This window comes from Ammospiza nelsoni, chromosome 5 (genome assembly GCF_027579445.1).
Source record: "Ammospiza nelsoni isolate bAmmNel1 chromosome 5, bAmmNel1.pri, whole genome shotgun sequence".
Classification (NCBI taxonomy): domain Eukaryota; kingdom Metazoa; phylum Chordata; class Aves; order Passeriformes; family Passerellidae; genus Ammospiza; species Ammospiza nelsoni.
Window position 1 is genome coordinate 58937015 of NC_080637.1, and position 19983 is coordinate 58956997.

At 39.9% G+C, this 19983-nt stretch overlaps 1 protein-coding gene across 8 annotated transcripts in view; it reads left to right on the plus strand.

The window, feature by feature from the left end:
• Positions 1-19983, plus strand: part of ABCC9 (ATP binding cassette subfamily C member 9) — a 71340-nt gene that overhangs the window by 16411 nt on the left and 34946 nt on the right. For all 8 annotated transcript variants that reach the window (XM_059471998.1, XM_059472004.1, XM_059472005.1 and 5 more), the window contains 11 exons: positions 1429-1623; positions 4130-4294; positions 5816-5971; positions 7825-7959; positions 9188-9350; positions 9984-10024; positions 11649-11791; positions 15262-15370; positions 16472-16582; positions 17117-17189; positions 18938-19043. In XM_059471998.1, coding sequence (XP_059327981.1) covers positions 1429-1623; positions 4130-4294; positions 5816-5971; positions 7825-7959; positions 9188-9350; positions 9984-10024; positions 11649-11791; positions 15262-15370; positions 16472-16582; positions 17117-17189; positions 18938-19043 — 1397 coding nt within the window. The remainder of the gene's footprint in view (positions 1-1428; positions 1624-4129; positions 4295-5815; positions 5972-7824; positions 7960-9187; positions 9351-9983; positions 10025-11648; positions 11792-15261; positions 15371-16471; positions 16583-17116; positions 17190-18937; positions 19044-19983) is intronic.

Consider the following 19983-nt stretch of genomic DNA (forward strand, 5'->3'; position numbering starts at 1 on the left):
ATGGCTATTAAATTGTTAGAGAAATAAAGATTAACCATTGCGATTTAACAGATTTACTATTAATTGAATGCCCAGACCAATATAAACTTTTTTTCCCAAAAGATGGCAGCCATTTATCTAATTAATTAGCTTAGCTGCTCCCAAGCTGTTAAAGTTATTAATCATTTATTTGAAGATAGTGATGAATCCTTTTAGGGCACTGAAACTCAAAACCCATTAGGCCACAGATTCAGAGCCTTTTGTCTGGGCAACTCACACGAGGCCCTTGTGCTCTTTCCCTCCTCAGGGGAAGCAGTTTCCTTTTCACCCCTTTCTGAAATGGTAGCTCTAATTTGACCCCATGATGCTTATTTCTCCTTCCTAAGCTCCTTGGCACTAGCCTGGCCCAGTCTCTGGCAGCCACCTGATAAACCTGCACATTTTTGGCACCATGCATATAATCCATCTCACTGTGGAAATGACATAAAAGGGAAAAACTGAGAAAAGAGGGGGGAAAAAAGATATGAGACAGCCAGGCAGGGTACAGGCACATTTGCTTTTTCTTTGGTGGACTTGTTGGGGCAGGGGGTGGTTGTTGCTTGGCTGTGCTTAAAATGTCTCTGTGAATGCTCAAGAGAGCTTGGCTTGGCTTGCAGCTTGCAGGCATCTGTGCTACTTGAGAAATGACAGATGCTTGTGTAAAGTGTCAAAAGCTGCTGCCCGAAGTGCAAGGAAGCATGCTGCAGAGCACGGCTCTGGTCAGTAGAACTCTTCCTTTGTTAAACTGAAAGGACCTCGGGGATATCAGAACTCTTCTGATTACACAAAGCCACATCTGCTGGTTGGTGTTTTAGCCAAGAGCTGTGATACTGTGTAAATTCACAGATCTGAAGGCTGGAAAGGACCCTTGGTTGATTTAATCTTCCCTCCCATCCTGGAGCGCTGCTTTCATTTTTTCAGCACAGTTATTGGTTGAAGTGTGTCATCATGGAATGCATAAAAGAGATGGGAAAAAATCCAGATAAATCAAATTAAACAATATTTTTGTAATTGTCATGTATTTTTTCTGCAATCAGAAGCCTTTACAGCTTATGAAACCAGGATTACCCATGTGAGCAAAAGGCTGAAAGGCCAGACCTTTCCCTGAGCACACATGTGACAAGGGACAATGGCTGTCTGCCAGGATGATAATCCTTGCTTGCATTCCTGTGTTCACAGGTTGAGGAAAGTGGTGGGATATAGAGGTGAGAAACCGCTGTTACCAAGGGGAGGCAGAATTGGAAATTGCTGTGAAGAACGTTGGAAATCTGTTGATAATTGCAGCAAATTTGCTGCCTCACCTGGTCTAAACCACCTTTCAGGAACCTTTTGGGCATCCAGACAGGAACGATGCCATATAAAGCCTGGGAGGTTTCTCTTATTTGACTGGGTACCTGTTTGTGTTTCCAGAAAAAGGTGGAGGACCACCCCAACCGGAGTCCCTCCATTTGGTTGGCCATGTACAGCGCTTTTGGACGGCCAATCCTGCTCAGCAGCACCTTCCGCTACCTGGCCGACCTGCTGGGCTTTGCTGGGCCACTCTGCATTTCTGGCATTGTCCAGGGCTTCCAGAATACAACCAATAATACAAACACCACAGAAAAGGTAACCTGACATTGTGGATTGAAAGGCTCTGGTAGTAGTTTTAGAGTCATATCAGGTGTTTAAGACAGCTGGCTGCATGCTTTGATAGGTCTGTAGTCATCACTGTGTTATTTCATTGTTTCTCTCAAGTAAATTGAATATTTCAGTTATGAGAGACAGTCAAGTTATAAACCTGAGCAATGAGAGACTTGGGTAGAAATGGAACACAGGTTGTGGAGGCTCCCTCCAGCTCCCCAGCTGTCTGTCTTGATGGAGTCATCCCAGCAGTTCTGCGAAGAAGGAACTTCTTTTTTCTGCTCCTCTTCAACTGTGCCTGTTTGTTTCAGGCAGGACACACACTGGTGGTAACACAGTGATGAATCCAGCCTGGGAATTTTGCTTAATTCCTGTCCATTTGTCAGTTTATGTTTCACCAACAGTTTTGAGTTCTCTCAAATCTCTTATTATACTGGGAGGCTGACAGTAGCCAGTCCCTGTTTGTGGCTGATTGTATTGATTGCTGCTGTGATGAACTGTGTTGGCACATATTGAGAAATTGAAAAGTATCCACTTTACTCAATGGTGTTCCTGATACTAGAGATGCACAAGAGATGCCAGTTCAATGCTCATTTCAAGTTTCACTGAGACTGAACTTTCAGAGATCAGATCTAAATGCTGAGCAAGCCTCTGATACAGAACATTTTCTATCACAAGAAAAAGAATTTATGAGTAACTAATGAAAATATATAGGTGAAATTATTTTACTGAGAGCAGAGAAGACACAGACATTTTCCTGCATTTGTCTTGTGACAGAGAAACATCTCCATACAGTTTTTGGAGTGTTTTATCTCTGAATGAGCAGATAGGTGTATAATGGAATAGCATTTTCCTCCCTAGATAAAGTATTTGACTATCATCACTATCCATATATCTTTTTCTTGGCTGCTCACTCTTGACATTAATTTTCTTGACTGATGATCTCAGTTTGGCTTGAGACTTTCCTGCACTGAAGGAGAGTTTAATTGTACAGCTTATTAAATAAAGCTTTTTATCATCCTTGAACCTGCACATGCAGGATTTGCGCCACAGAGTTACGAGGCACATTTTTGTGCCTTCAAAAATGTTGGGGTTTTTTGCATGGTGAGCAAACAAAGCATTTAAGCTTGAAAATAATTTCTGGATCTCAGATTTAGGAATCTGTACCTTGTCTGCTTCCTTTATCTTTTGTCCTCTTCAGTGTAGTGTCTTCAGTTGTGGTATTTTAAAGTTTTAATGAGCGTTGGCTAAAGGGAAGATTGAAATTATTGGAGATCTTGAAAGCATTTGGCTTGCTGACAGTCACTGTTTTTCTTGGATACATTTCAGAATGAATGTGCCTTTAATTTATGGATTTTGATAAACTTTCTCTCGGTTGTTCTTGCTATTAAACATTTCTCCTTTAAATTCTCTCTAGTTATAATTAATGTAAATACATTTAATTTTATGCTTATTCTGCCTTAATTCCTGAGAACTCTATATACATTAAAAAAGCTATATACAAGTGTTATATTCTTAATGATATCCCTACTATGAAAACAAGGGGAAGTTAGATGCAGCAGAGTATTAAAAGGGAGGTTTTTGAATATATATATGTCACCATTCATGCACTTAAGCAACCCTTTTTTCAAGGACTCTTGGGCAGATTGCTTTATTTCTTATATTGCCCATACCTTTCATCTGAGAATCAGACTGGATATTTCAGTGGAACAGGCTCCTTCCTTCTCTTTTTTTATTTTTCTTTTTTTTTTTTTTCCCTTGTAAGAATTCCAGTACATCCTGCTTCCAGCTGGGTCGGAAATACCAAAGGAACAGTCTTCCTTGGAGTATTTTGGTACATTTGTTTCCTTTTCTGCCTGAAACAGAGCAGAACAGTGAACACAAAAACTAGAAAATGAAAACAAAGGGCTTTAAACAAAATTTTTTTCTCTTCCATATTGAGGCATTTAAATTTCGTTGTGTGTGGAATACTGGCATGTATAATCTAATGTTATTCAGAATTTATGGCTATAATAGACTATACTTGTGGAAGAAATTGTTTCCATTATATGCAAATGCAACATAAATAACTAATCCCATATAATAAAAAATATTTTCTTGTGGCTTCTCTGTGGGACAGGTAGAATGAGCTTTATTTTCTACTAAGTAGCATTTCTATTCTACAAATCACCACAATTTGATGGGGAAACTAAAGACAAGGCAGACATGGTGACCTTATTGTTCCTTTCCTGCTAAAACTGAACAATTTTAGAACTGCTAAAGCATCTCAATCCTCAGTCTTTGGAACAGGAGCAGAGTTTTAAATTTGTATCCAAATGATTTTGATGTAGAGGTCAGTGAGAGAAATCTGATTTCTATAACTTTCCCATAACACCAGCAATATGTTTTATTCCAATGCAATGATTAAATTTGCTTGTTTCCAGCTTCTCACATAGGAGGGAATATACAATCTCTCCTATGGCACCTGCATAATTTTTTCCTTTCTTTTCAGGTGAAGGATCCATCAAACTCCTACCTTTCATCAGAGGAATTCCTCAGGAATGTTTATGTCTTGGCAGTCCTTCTCTTCCTGGCTCTTATCCTGCAGAGGACATTCCTGCAGGCCTCCTACTATGTGACTACAGAGACTGGCATCAACCTCCGGGGTGCCTTACTGGTGAGCAAAGATCTGCCAGGAGATTCACTAGTAACAGCTGCAGCTTTGTCCTTTCATTTGTCTCATTCTTCATCTGAAGACTGAGCTTGAAATGATGGTTTCAGAGAAGATATGTACTGTATTTTTATACAGAAAACTGGACAAAGTAGGGCGGGCAAACTGCTGGCACCAATTCCTTTTGCTAAAAACTAATCCCACCACTCTAACCTGTTGGAAGTTTAACACCCATAAAACCCCATGCATATGAAAACACATCTTTGCATACAATGGGAGATAGATTAAGATCAGCAGTGTCATTTTGGCTCTGCATCTGCTTTGTTCATTTGCTTATGAGTTTGCTTCTGCTGACTGTGGACAGAGCCATCTGCAGAGTGTGCTTGTTCTATGGGAACGCTGTGCGTGCGTCGGCAGTGGCGACTCTGGATATTTATGCCCTTTAGCACAGAGCCCTGTGGGATGGGACGGGAGTGATTCATCTGCAGGGCTGTGTCTGTAACCCCAGCATCCCTTAACCCTCTGTGAGAGCCCTGTTTGTGGACTGGAGCCAGCACAGCCCAGCACGTGGGGGAGTGTAGCAGGGCTCTGCACAGACCAAGCTCCACAGGCAGCAGTAGCAATCCAGGAGCTGGAACTGATGATTTGCCAGATGTAACTAACCATGGGAATATCGTCTCAGCATGGAAGCTTTTTTTTTGTACTTGCTCTGATTAATGGAGCTGCTTCAAACATTTTCTGCCTTCTCCCAGGATAGATGGTGCAGACTTGGGGATGAAAGAGCTCCTGGTTATTTCCTTTTTGTGACTCTTTTTTGTGACTCCCACTTACCAAAATTGAGACTCTTAGGAGCATATGCAGTTGATATAATTCACCAGGCATTTCTGATTAATTCTACAGGATATACTTTATTAATGAAGAAAATGGGTCCAAAAGGACAAATTATTTTAAAAACTTCCTTAGAGCTGCAGCATTTGATGTTTGATCATAACTGCAAACTGGGCTCACAATATTTGCCTTTAAAATTCAGTAGATGTAAGCCCTGATTAATTTGAAACCCTGTTAAACTCCTACAAAATTTATGGAATGGAATGGCCAGATAATGGAGAGGAACCCAAAGGAATATATATCCACTCTGATCAAACTTCAGAGCATGAATTTACTTGTCTTATCAGAAACAAGGATCTTTTTGACAGACAGTGTCACAGGAAAGCAAGCTCACCAAATGCTTATTAAAAAGGTTCTTTGGCCAATTTCTTAAATTTTGATGTTTTGTTGTAATTTTTTGTTCTATTTTAGGTCTGCGTTAAGCAACAAACCTTTTAAGAGGAACTGGAGTTTTTTAAAGTCAGTTCTCTCTCTTGTGCTTTCTCTCACTCTGTCTCCATCTCTCTTTGTCTCAGGTGAGAGACTGGGAGAAGGGCTGTCCTAGGTAAAGGCTGATGATGCAGTTTGAAACACCCCACTGCTACTGGTCGTTCATAATTACATAATTTTAGTAACTTCCTTTTTTCCCCTTTCTTACAGGCAATGATATATAATAAGATCCTGAGGCTTTCTACATCCAACTTGTCCATGGGAGAGATGACACTGGGACAAATCAATAACTTGGTTGCCATAGAAACCAACCAATTAATGTGGTTCTTGTTCCTGTGCCCCAATCTCTGGGCAATGCCTGTTCAGGTAGAGCATCCAAGTTAGGGTCTGATTTCAGAGATACTCCAGCCTGGCTGAGGAGAGTGCATGTCTGGGACACTGCCACAAAATCCAGAGGGGAACTTGCACTTCCCACTAAGATTAGCAAGCAGAAAGGTGCCCTAAGGGCTGGAAAGGTATCTTTTCAAGGGCCAGTGAAGAGAGAGGGTTTTTTTAGCAGGATTTCCATGTCTGTGACTTGAAGAATGAGGACCTGCAATCCTTTTTCCTGCTCATATTTCTTCCACTGCTGACACAAATCCATTGCTTTTATTTTGCCACCTGGCATCAGCCCTAAGCATTGTTTCTGCAGTGTCCACTTGTAACTGGGTTTTGTGGCAGGACCAACAGCAATTGAATCCTGCTCCATGACTGACATGAACACTGACAATGCTCAGAGGAGCCCTCATCTAAGCAACTTAGTCACTAAACATACCTGCTTCTTAAAAAGGCTGGGAAAGAAATGGAGGCAGATCTGTAGGAAGGAAAGGTTGAGATTATTTAGCTCAAAAGAAATTTTCAAAAATGCCAATGACTTAATGACCTGAGACATGCTAATTTTCCCTGAAGCTTGGACTCCTGTTGCCTCTTCAGAATTTTATCTCAGGGTGTGTTTGGCATGGTCCTTATCTGATGGTGATCCCACTGACATTAAAGAATTTTTTAAAGGGGTAGAACCAACTCTTATAGTAGATCTGTTTTGCTGAATTTCCTGAAGCTGCATCAGTAATCTATTTTATTAGTCAGTAATTATTACTACTAATGGGTTAGGTAGGGTTTAGAGTGTCATGAAATAGTTTATGAAAAAAGGCAAAAAAGGCTACATGGAAACAGAAATTAGAAATAATATATATGGTTTCATTTCACTGTTTCACATCCTGTGAAGTGGATGGAAGTGTTGCTATCAATACTTTGAAAGTTATTTAGATGAACAGGTGATCTGATTGCTATGGCAAGGTATGGTAATTTGCAGCACGGGACCCTGAAAAGCTAAATATTGCTTTAAAAATGTTAAACACCATTGATTCTTACTTCTGATTCTGTAAAATTAAGAAGAGAGATTTAAAGACAGACTTGTTTAAGAGATAAAAGTATGAGATATGCAACTAATTCGGTATGCCCTCATCACTGAGGACATCACTCTATCCCAAAGTCGAGCTTTTAATAGAGATATTTATATAGCAGAGCTTGAATTAACTCAGGAACCAGAATCACAGGAGTCACACCACAGCCATTCCCAGGTAGCCTTCTGTAGGAAGTGCTCCCAAGCCCTTTGCAGGGCTAAGGCAGCATTTTCCTCCAGGGCTGCACGGTATTGATGCCCAAGCTCAGATTGTGTCAGCCCCAGCACAGCTGCTTCGTGCTTCAGTGCCTGTCTGTGATGTCCCTCTGCCTGCAGTTGCACAGGGACAGTACAGCACAATGCAACTGTGATCCATGACAGCCCTAAGACCTCTGAATGCTTCCAGAGTGAGGTAAGGAGCTCTAGTGTAAACAAGACTTGAGGCCAGGAGCTCTGTAAAATGCCTCAGGGCAAGCACCATCATTTTAGTGCTCCTTCAGTTTTGTGGAAACCCAGTCTGGAATTAGAACTACCAGGCACTAACACAAACTATTTAGTTAATGTCAAAAAGAAAGGCTTCTGGGTTTATTTCCCACACTTTCCAAATGTGACCTCCTGAAGTATGGGCTCAGCTGATTCCTATGAACCATTTAAGTGTTTATTCAAAGAACAAACATTTTTCTCCTGGTGTGGTTCTGGCATATTGAAATCTACTTTTTTTTTTTTTTTTTTTTTTTTTTTTTTTTTTTTTTTTTCTGTGTTGCTTTTCTCTTCACAGATAATAATGGGTGTGATCCTCCTCTATAACCTGCTGGGAGTGAGTGCCTTGGTTGGGGCTGCTGTCATCGTGCTCTTAGCTCCCATCCAGTACTTCATAGCCACCAAGCTGGCTGAGGCTCAGAAGAGCACTCTTGTAAGTGAATTATTTCAGTGATATTTGTGATCCAGAAATTCAGTGATATTTGTGATCCAGAAATGAGAACAGGGTTTCTGGGTTCTGTTCTTCTAGTTAGTGAAAACCACTGTGTGCATTTGGGCAGGCCATCCCTCAGTTGCACTGTCCCTCCCTGTCTGTTTTTTTGTGGCTCAGTGTCTCTTCCTTCCCCACAATTTGTCAGAAGAGAATCTCAAAAAAGTATGTGGGCCTTGACCTGCCTTCTCTGCAAAGAGTATTTTTAATGCAACTAGCACCACTTTGTCTGAATTCCACTCCATGAAAGGGTGTTATTCCCAGATGCAGATGTTGTATTTCATGGGATGTTAGCAAACAGTGCAAAAACCTGATAAATTATAGCAGAAAAGTATTAAAGAATGTGCACAACCTCCCTCTGTAAAGTCTAGAGACATTTTACTCTCTGCCTAAGCTTTGGTATTTTCTAAAAATCCGTTGGCACTGCTGGATTATTTTGTATTCATATCTAAATTCTTCAGTGCTGTAAGTTTATTTTTCTGCCTCTTTTAGTTCACCAGTTAGAACTGTTTTCTGCTCTTTTGTCTAATTTTTAACTTTCTTGCTGTGACCCTTGAACTTTTAAAATAAGCCTTTGATGTTTAAATTGCCAAATATTTAGAGATCCTTTTTATCTTAATATTCAATACGCAAATTATTGATGCATGGATCTAATTGCCAGCACACTTCAATCCTGTTGAGTTGTGCCCGTTTTTGTAGCCTGTAAAAATTGTACAGAGAACTTATCTTTGCATAGTTTTGGAAATAATCTCACTTTCCTACTGCTCTATTCTGACTTCCTCTGACTCATAGCATCTTTTGGATTATGATTTTACCAAAACTTACTATTACTGTTTTCTGATGAGGGGAATTTAGCTAAATACATTGATAAATATCTCACTTATTTTTACAACTAGATCCCAGAATGATTCTTGCATCAGCAAATACATCCATTTAGTTTTCTGTCTGTGGTTATGGACACCATTTCCCCTAGTGGTTGCAAATATTTTAATACCTCCAAAGAAAATGAAATTTTATATTCTTCCTCTTAGTATGGCACCTGTACAAAATCACAAATGAACAAAATTATTTTTTAAATTAATCTAACAACAGAAGTGAGGGGAAAAGAGGGTTGTCAATAAGACTACAAACAGTTATAAATTTTTTTCCCTGGTTTTCTCTTGAACTGAAGGACTATTCTACTGAGAGATTAAAGAAAACCAATGAGATACTCAAAGGCATTAAGTTATTAAAGCTTTATGCCTGGGAGCACATATTTTGTAAAAGTGTGGAAGAAACGAGAATGAAAGAGCTCACCAGTCTCAAAACCTTTGCACTTCATACATCTCTTTCCAGTAAGTAACTGAGCTTTTAGGACTTGGAAAATTATCCTGTTTTTCATGTCAACGTTCCTCCCAACTTCAGTTAAAGAGAGATACAGCTGTGCCTGTGACATTTTTGTCTGTGTGTAATGTCATTAAAATAAAAAGGCATGATAAATACATAGCACAGAAATTCAAAAGGATAAAATACATATTGTTGGGAGTTTTTTTTGCAGTAAGTTTTCTCTTACCATCATTGTGACATTACAATTAAGAGTTGCTTTATAGTAAGAAGGCTCCAGGTAATATTGGCAGCTCTGACAGCAGCAAAGATAAATTATATTTTCTTCATATAAATTGTGTTTTCTGCAATGCAGAAGGGTTGAGTAATATTTTAGTTGTGTTTCATATTAATTGTGCACATAATGATTTTTATCCCAGCTTAGTAGAGTGAACAAATGAGAGAATTCTAGGGCTTATTTGTTGGTGTGTTTAAGATCTCTGACTATCAGGGAAGGAAATTTCTTCCTGTAGACTAATTTTCCTTTGGGAGTCTTAATTACTTGAATTGGAAATAACTCCATTATTTTAGTGTCATACAGTTACTGTAAAATTGGTTTTTTTTATTTCCTATAATCTGATGCTTATTTTATTTCTCTTTCCCAGTTTTTATGAATGCAGCCATACCAATAGCAGCTGTTCTTGCAGTAAGAAATGGTTTTTTTTCAGTTTTCCTTTTTAAAAAGGGAGAGGAAAGTGGGGAGAGGGAGTGTAAAAAGGAAGAAATAGCACCATTGTTATTGTGGGACCTATTCTTCAAAAAACCAGCAGATGAATTCAGGTGCCTCTGCTAACTGTAGAAGAACATGACACTGGAAGTTTTCATTCCCAGAAGGTGGATTGGTAAAACCAAAGAGAAAAATAATTTTTTACTGTAAGAAAGAAAAATCATTACATCTAGGAAGGAAGGAAGGAAGGAAGGAAAAGGAAGGAAAAGGAAGGAAAAGAAAGGAAAAGAAAGAAAGAAAGAAAGAAAGAAAGAAAGAAAGAAAGAAAGAAAGAAAGAAAGAAAGAAAGAAAGAAAGAAAGAAAGAAAGAAAGAAAGAAAGAAAGAAAGAAAGAAAGAAAGAAAGAAAGAAAGAAAGAAAGAAAGAAAGAAAGAAAGAAAGAAAGAAAGAAAGAAAGAAAGAAAGAAAGAAAGAAAGAAAGAAAGAAAGAAAGAAAGAAAGAAAGAAAGAAAGAAAGAAAGAAAGAAAGAAAGAAAGAAAGAAAGAAAGAAAGAAAGAAAGAAAGAAAGAAAGAAAGAAAGAAAGAAAGAAAGAAAGAAAGAAAGAAAGAAAGAAAGAAAGAAAGAAAGAAAGAAAGAAAGAAAGAAAGAAAGAAAGAAAGAAAGAAAGAAAGAAAGAAAGAAAGAAAGAAAGAAAGAAAGAAAGAAAGAAAGAAAGAAAGAAAGAAAGAAAGAAAGAAAGAAAGAAAGAAAGAGAAAGAAAGAAAGAAAGAAAGAAAGAAAGAAAGAAAGAAAGAAAGAAAGAAAGAAAGAAAGAAAGAAAGAAAGAAAGAAAGAAAGAAAGAAAGAAAGAAAGAAAGAAAGAAAGAGAAAGAGAAAGAGAAAGAAAGAGAAAGAAAGAGAAAGAAAGACCATTGCAATTGAAAGAGGACTCATTTTGAAAAGCTCTTTTGGAAAGGGATTTTGAGTGTCTTCTCTTTTTCTTTAGCAGCAAAATAAATTCCTGTTTCAAAATCCATTATGAGGCACCATTAAAGTTTTCTAGAAAGGATACTCTGCAGTTTAAAGAGGAATAAATTTTGCTTGTCCTCCAGGTTTAAGTCTCAGCCTCATGCACTAGAGGAACTATGCCATGCTGGTCAGTAAGGAGCTCTCATAGACCAAATTTTGGGGGCAGAGTATGCTGAGTGTGTACAAGAATTGGAACATTTATGACCAGAATTCTGCATCTGTGAAAAAAAAAACAACCCAAGATTTGTTAGATTCTTAATGGGTTTTTTTCTGGGTTGTGTGTTTCCTGTAAACCCTAAAGTCAATTACAAAGCTGTGATCAAATGCTAGATTTTACAATGAAAATTGTAAAAATTGAAAAATTGTAAAAATTGAAAACTTTCATTCTTCAACATGTAAACCTCTTGAAATCACTGGCAAGATTTTAAAATCTATTTTGTTTTAACAGAACACACCTTTCTCTTCAGTTTATCCTGATTCCCAGTGAACTTAGATTGTTCTTAGCCTTAGCTGAGCAAAATATTTTGCTTGCTGTCCTTGTTCATCTTGTTCAAGAGTCCTTGTCCTGACATGCTCTTTCCCTGATGTGGCAGACCTTTGTGACTTATGCATACACCAGTGACAAGCCCCTGCAGCCCGCCCAGGCATTTGCATCCCTGTCACTGTTCCACATCCTGGTCACTCCTCTGTTCCTGCTCTCCACCGTGGTTCGTTTTGCAGTCAAGGCCATCGTGAGGTAAGTGGTTCTTCTCCTTCCTCCAACTCCTGAACACTCACATTCAGTACCAGAAAAAGTTGTTCCTACCAGCTCACATGGAAGAGTGTTGTGAGGTGGACCTCTGATGCTAAAGATGTGAGAGAAATCAGTGACCTTTCCTTTTTACTCCATGACACAAAGAAACACAGCATAGGAAGGACAGACAGCTGCAGAGCCATTCCAGAGCAGGGTCACCAAGGGGATCAGAGGGATGGAGCAGCTCTGCTGGGAGGAAAGGCTGAGGGACTTGTTCATTGGGATTGTTCACCTGGAGAAGAGAAGGCTTTGGGGTGACCTCACTGTGGCCTTGCAGTGCCTGAAGGGAGCCCACAGGAAAGATGGAGAGAGACTTTTGACAAGGGCCTGGAGTGACAGGACAAGGGGCAATGGCTTCACAGTGACAGAGAGCAGGTTTAGGTTGGATATGAGGAAGAAATTGTTCCCTGTGAGAGTGCTGAGGCCCTGGCACAGGTTGCCCAGAGCAGCTGCCCCTGGATCCCTGGAAGTGTCCAAGACCAGGTTGGACAGGCCTCTGAGCAAGCTGGGCTAGTGGAAGGTGTCCCTGCCCATTTCAGGGAGGTTAGTACCAGGTGATCTTTAAGATTCCTTCCAACCTAGGCCATTCTGTGATTCTGTGATTCCTAATGTTCCATTCTTTTTACAATGTCACTAACTTTGGCACTTGGGATTGATTCAGAGCTTCACTGTCCTTCCTTGGGAGGTGCTCCTCCTCTCACATTCTGACCACCCACCACCACTCTTCCATCACATTCTCTGGGCTCTCGTCAGCACTGAGGGGGTGAGAGAGCCTGGTGTGAAGCTCTCTAGCAAGACCAGCCCTGCTGAAGAGTAACTAAACCCTACCTCCACATAAAGTACATTGGGCTATAAGTGAGAATTTAATGATGTCCTGCATCCTGTTCCAGGTATTTATTTCTGTAAAACAGCCCAACAGAGCAGCTTCCTTCATGATGGGCTATAGGGCACTTAATCTTGAAGGAGCAGATTGGCATAAGTTGAATTTCAGGCTTTTGGGTGTTGTATCTATGGCCTGTATGGACACAGTCACAGTCATAGTGCAGACCTACACCCTGTCAAGATGTCCCAAGAGATGCAAAATGACACCTGGCTGGCAGTAAAGTGTCAGATGCCAAGCACTAGCAGGATGTGAAGACAGAACTAAGCTTCCCACACAGAAACATCATTCCTTTATGCCAAGGATGAGGCACATTGGAAAGAAATGGTATTGCTGCTGTCACTGTCTGTTTTCAGTGGGTAATGGTAATATCAAGCATCAGTCAAGGGGACTTCAGGCTCCACAGCTGTCCTTTGCCAGTGCCACACTGACTTTAAAAAGCAAACAAACAAAAACTTAACAGAGTTTATTTTTATCAAAGCAGCAGCAGGAGCAGGGCCACATGAGATGCTTTCCCTAGGTTGAAAATGATTTCTGAGTAGTGGAAAATCTCCAGGCTGCTCTATAAATCATCCAAGCCTCTACATCTCTGCACTATGTTTAGCATAGCCCTAATATCAAAATGGTGTGTACATTTTCCTTTACACTGCTGGCCACCCCCAGGGCAATATTTAAAGACCAGATTTGCCAAAACAAACTGCATCCTTTGTCAAACCCATTTCCTAACATCTTTCTCCCATGCACATCATGTCCCCCAAGTGAAGGATAAAGAATGTGTGTTTGGCCACTCCATGGCTCTATCCTCAATCAAATACACACACGAATATGTGCTTATAATTTTTGGGATTAAGAGCTTATACTTTGGCCAGAATCTCAATTTTCTGTTCAAGAGTAGTTCTAGTGCCACTAAAACTTCTGAGTGTACCTCATTCAAATGCAAAATAAGGGTTGATGTCATTTTAGATGCATGATCAAAACAAGGTCTTGTATCTTCTATAAGAAAATTAATTCTTGCTTACCCCTTATGTAAGACTGAAATTCTGATATGGAGACATATCCCAATTTATGGGGCACATAAATTTTCTGTTTAAGAGAGAAGACAGGAACAGGCATGCTGGCAGGAGGAAATAATGATAATAGCAGTGCTTTCTTGCTGACCTGTCTCTCTGTGGCTTGAAGATGTATTGATAATTTAATATAAAATACAAAGACAGGCTTTGAAATAGACTACTTTCTCATTTGCAGATTAATGTTCAAATCTCTGATCTGAAGGCATATGTCCTTCTGCTTTCCCAGTCTCTGACCCAATGCACCTTGATTTTAGTTTTTGCAAGGTAATAACTTCACCATGACTGATGTGTGATTTTGTTCATCCCTTCCCTGGAATGATAAAGACCCAGGTGCTTACAGCACTCTGAAAGGAAGGGGGACAGAAAGAGTGGAGCAAATCCCCCTGTGATGAAGAATGAATTGAACTTGTGTGCTGTATTTCCCAGCAGACAATTTTAAGAGCTAAGCAAAGAGTTGCTGTATGTCTCCAGGGCTGGCTGTGGCTGTGCTGAGGTGTGCAGTACCCAGGCCCTGTGTGCATGCTGTGCCCAGAACCATGGAATCCCAGAATGTACTGAGATGGGAGGGACACACCAGGATCATTGAGTCCAGCTCCTGGTCCTGCACAGAACAGCCCAGGAATCCCACCCTGTGCCTCAGAGCGGTATTCAAATGCTTCTTGCACTCTGTCAGCCTTGCAGCTGTGACCACTTCCCTGGAGAGCCTGTTGCAGTGCCTGAACACCCTCTGGTTGTTCAGACATTTTTCCTGATATCCTGATATCCAGCCTAAAGCTCCCTGACACAGCTTCATGCTGTTTCCTTGAGTCCTGTCACTGGTCACAGAGAGCAGAGATTGGTAGTTGCCTCTTCACTTCCCATCATGAAGAAACTGCAGAACTTTTCCCTTCCCTTTCCCTGGTGAGAAAGCTGCAGAACTGCTGTGAGGTCTCTCCTTAGTCTCCTCTTCTTCAGGCTGAGCAAGCCAGGTGACCTCAACTGTTCCTCATATGGAGGAATATGTTCCTCATATTTCCCTGCAGACCCTTCACCATCCTCATGACCTGCTTTAGACAGTCTCTAATAGATTTAGTTTCCTTTTTATATGATGCAAAAGCTGTGCCAGGATGCACCCATTGCCCTGGCATTTCCAGAGGATGGAGGAACCCTGAATGCAACAGCCTGAGAAAGGCACAGAAGAGATAAGCCTGCCAAGAGGGAAACCATTCCCATGGAGCTCCTTTGGCACCTTCATGACTTGCTCTGCTCTTCATTCCCAGCTACCAGTACAATGCTTAATTATTTTCATCTGTCTTTCCACACACATAAATCTTCATTTGCCATCAGGGTGGCAGATGAAAGTATCCCATGAACTTCTTATGGAACATTTCTGATAAATCCTGCTGGCGTGACTGCACAAAAAAGGAAATGTATTCGTGGAAACCTGGGTTTATGTAACTCAGTGTCCTCTGTTTTCTTTCAAGTGTACAGAAGCTGAATGAGTTTCTCCTGAGTGACGAGATTGGAGATGACAGCTGGAGAGGGGGGGACAGCTCTGTACCTTATGAATCCTGTAAGAAGCACACAGGACTTGTAAGTTCTGCTTTATGACACTGAATTTCAAAGCAGAGAGGCCATACAGCCCCATACAAGGGCAGTGGCCAAGCTGACAGAGCCTGGGAGGTTTTATTCCTAGCCTGGCTCTAATATTGACCAGTTTTGCCTCTTTTATGTCCTAGTCTCTGTGTTCTTATGATATGAAGGGTCCCCAAACACACTAAAGCATTGCTGAAGTGTCAGTAGTAAAAAAACCGCAACCTAAACCAACCATAATACACCAACATATTTAAATATGACTAAAATTCAACCTTCTTGGTTTTTATAGAAGGCTCAGGAGGATATCTTGTGGTTATGGGGTTTGTACTGTCTGTTGCCCATATAATCCATCTTATACTGGGCATCCTTAGGGAGGAACAATTCTTGCTTTGGGAAATTCAGAATTAAAGGTGGAAAAAACCAACACCAAACTTTGAGAAATAGGAATTAATTCCAAAATGCTGTTTCTGGAGTACTAAACATAGAGTTGATTTGAGTAAAATTTAAAGACAAATGAAGATGATTTGGGAAAAGGTGTTTTTTCATTTTGACATTTTTCTAAAGCTGTATATTTCAACAGATACAAACTGACTGTACAATTTGAAATGTGACTGAGACTTGAAGACAGAAACAGACAGAAAGAATTAGCACAAAATAAATTTTATTTTAGCTTGCCAACCTGAAACAACACCTTTCTTGTTTTTCTGGGCTAGCAATGATAGTAAAAGAAATAAAATTGAGACTGTTTCAGCTTTTATTTTATTTGTCCTGTCCACCTTTTGTTTAGTCCTATAGAGACTGTGGATGATGGGGAAGAGGGTTTGAGAGGGATGGTAGAGATGAAATTTGGGATGGTTATGCATGGGAAGCAAAAAATCCCAATATTTTCTGTGATTCAGCTAAGGGTGTTTAAAACATCTAAAATGTGTGCATGACAATGTTGTATCTGTATTATCACATATTGAAAAGCACCGGCTGCTTCTCCTGAGCTGGAATGGTGGTAGGAAAGGGAATGGATTGTTTGCTTTACAGAGCACCAAATACTGTCTTCTCCTGAGTATTCCAACTTCTCTCCTGTTTTCACTTCTCTCTGTGCAGCACACCAAGGCCATCAACAGGAGGCAGCCCCTGAGGTATCAGCTCGAGAGCTACGAGCAGCCAGCCAGGAAGCAGACACGGCCTGTGGAGATCGATGATGTGGCCATCAAGGTGGTTTGGAAAATGTTTTCCCTCATGAAAATAGGGAGCAGGTCCTCCTGCAACAGCACCCGATGGTGCCCAAGTGCTGCTGTTACTTCAAATTTTCCATGGCAAGAGCAAGTTTAATAAGTTAGCATCTAGCAAAATTTCCAGTGAGAAAAGTGAGCTTCCGACCAGTTTTTACAGTTATTGCATGTTTTCTCAGGAAACAAAAAGGTATCATGAATCTGATGATGTCCAAGTTTTTAGCTTCATATTTGACAGAATGAAAGTATTTGGTAAATAGAGCTCAGCTCAAATCATTCCTTTCTTGCCTTACATACATTATGTACATTTGTGTATTTATCTTTTCTTACTCACAATTTTTGGAGGTTTGGCAATCTTAACAAACTTATCTTGCTTTTATCTCCGTGTGTACAGTCATACCACACCGTGTTCATAAATCACAGATTTATTTTATGAAAGTATTTTAAGTCTAAATTAATCATTCTAATTTTTCCCCTCCTGTGTTTAAATATCTGATTTGTGGTAATTATTTTGTAGGTGACCAATGGATACTTTTCATGGGGAAGTGGTTTAGCTACACTGTCCAACATAAACATTAGAATTCCAACAGGTAGGATGAAAGCATACCTTAAATGTGAAATATATAATGTCAAATTGTTATTAATTCCACTTCTTGATGTTTTGAAGTGCACAAAGGTACACATTTAGAATTTTACAAGAAAAAAATAGAGTTTAAAGTGTACACAAGGTCATGAGCTGTATTGTTATATAATAATATCATTAGATAAACTTTGTGGCATGTATATATCTATATAGTTTATATAGTTTTATAATAGCACAAACTAAGTCAAGAGTTAGAATAAACAAAAAAATGGTTGAAAATGGTTGAAAAATATCATTATTATTTTTAATAGAGAAATTGAATAAAAAAGAAAGAGGAAGAACTCCAGACTCATTCAAACCAAGGATCCATCTAACTCAGTATGCTATTTTCAGCAATACCCATATATTATACTTTTCCTGCCATTTATCAACATTACGGTCTTCCAGTTCACAACTATTTTCATTCAGAAGATGGAGTTTTTCTGTCAAGAAATCCTTAATTATTTTGTTTCTTAATGAATTCCTCTTTATCAAGCTGAGTTCCTGTAATTCCTTGCATCCTCAATGTCTTTGGCTAGGAATTCCACAGGTTTACAAAATGCTGGTTTGTTTTGAAATACTTGCATAGCAAGTGTGAAAAGTAGCAACTAATATTTTTTATTATTATTAATAATAACAACAATAATTTTTTGTTGGTGGTGATAATGCTGTAATATTCATAACACTGTCTTCTGGCATTTCATGTTAATAAATAGTCTTATGCTCTATTTTGATCTCCTATCAAGGGCTTTGTTTTAAAATAGAGTATTACTTTAGGTTGCTGTCACATGGTGATTTAGTAATCCCCAAGCCCGTATGACTTGTTTCCATGTAGCATTAAGCGTCACCCGCAGAATGTCTCTGCTCCAGGAGTTTACAGTCTGAGGCCATGGGTTCACAGGCTGGGTGAGCCAGAGTTTGCCTCCTTTGGAGGGAATAAGACCCTTGGCTCCCAGCTGGAGAGAAGCTTAACTGGAAAATTTCCAGTACCTAAAGGGAGGGGCTACAAGAAAGATGGAGAGATACCTTGACAAGGGCCCAGAGTGATAGGGCAAGGGGCAATGGCTTCACACTGCCAGAGAAAAGGTTTAGATTGGATATGAGGAAGGAATTGTTCCCTGTGAAGGTGCTGAGGCCCTGGCACAGGGTGCCCAGAGAAGCTGTGGCTGCCCTATCCCTGAAAGTGTCCAAGGCCAGGTTGTACAGGCCTCTGAGCAAGCTTGGATAGTGGAAGGTGTCCCTGCCTATGGCAGCGGGGGGTGGAATGAGGTGGTCTGTAAGGTGCCTTCCAACCCAAACTTTCTGTGAATCTATGAAATGCACTGGCCAGCACAATTAGTGAGTTCAATTGGCCCAAATTCACTTCAGTTAATTTACTAGATTGGTCCAAATTTTCATGGAACTCCAGGCTGAATAATCACTCCCCACCATATATTGTTTGACCCTAAATAACTTTAATAAGTTCCATAAAACAAATGTTAATATAGGTAAAAGCAAAAGTCTCATTCCTTTGGAGATTAGTGTGTTACTGCAGTCCATTAATGTTTCCATAGATGAATACATGCAATATTGCCCATTAAGTAGTGAATGCTAAAACAATTATTTAATCACTTTGAGTGTTCTAGAGCTGAATCTAGCTGGGCCTTGTGAACTAGAGTATAACTGTTTTTTTCTTTCTTTTTAAAAATGGTTTTGTTGTTTTTACTATTATCATAGGTCAGATGACAATGATTGTGGGCCAAGTTGGCTGTGGCAAGTCTTCACTTCTCCTTGCTATATTGGGAGAGATGCAGACCCTGGAGGGAAAAGTTCACTGGAGCAAGTATGTTTATATAGCTATTAATTGCTGTATTCGTTTAAGGAGGAGGCTGAGATTTGCTATGAGAAATGTAAACTTCATGCCCCAGAACTGCATGTTGAGTGATTACCATCACCCAGATCCTCTCTGGAACGCATCACCTGCAAATCAGGAGGTATTTTTCACTGTTTTATCATGTGCAGAGCCGGGTGCCTAAGGAAGGGAGAGAGGCTAGTGTGGAGATTAATATCTAATATATTGGCCTAGCAAATGACCTGGAAAGAATGCATAGGCTATTCCTTTTATCAAATAGGCTTCAGTACTCACTATAATTGAAGGCAGCATTGTCACATTGTTCCTGTACCATTGTTCCTGTACCAGTGAAAGTGTGGAGCTTCTACAGCCCAGTGGGATCTGGGGGGTGCCAGCCTAACAGAAAGGATGTATTTCCCCTCAGAGCTGCTGATAATGCTGACAGAAAAAAAAAAATTACAAGTGAGCAATGCTTTTCTCCTTCCCTGGTACCCACTCAAGCCTCAACTATTGAACAGTGTCACTCTTCACAGTAATACAATCAAAAAGCAGCCTGAGCACACCAAACACCTTATAAGTAAAGGCTGAGCAAAGGCTGTTTCTGAAAGGACAGGTGCTCATGAGGTCAGGCCTTGGATTCAGAACCAGTGAATGAGAACTTTCCAGAGTAATGAAGTGGGGCAGCAAGCACTCTTCAAGCCTAGGCAGGGCAGAGACAGTGGAAGTGATGTGCTATAACCCCAAGACTTGTTCTTTGGTTTTAAAGATCAGTTCTGTTTCTTTAAAACCATCATGCCAAATTCCTCTCAACTATCTTTTTGCTGAGAAAAGAGGGAATTTTGTCACAGAGACAAATATTTTGTTGCCTCATCCCTTGACTTGTAACCTCCTTTGTCATATTTTTCTTACAGCAATATTGTAAACTGGATGT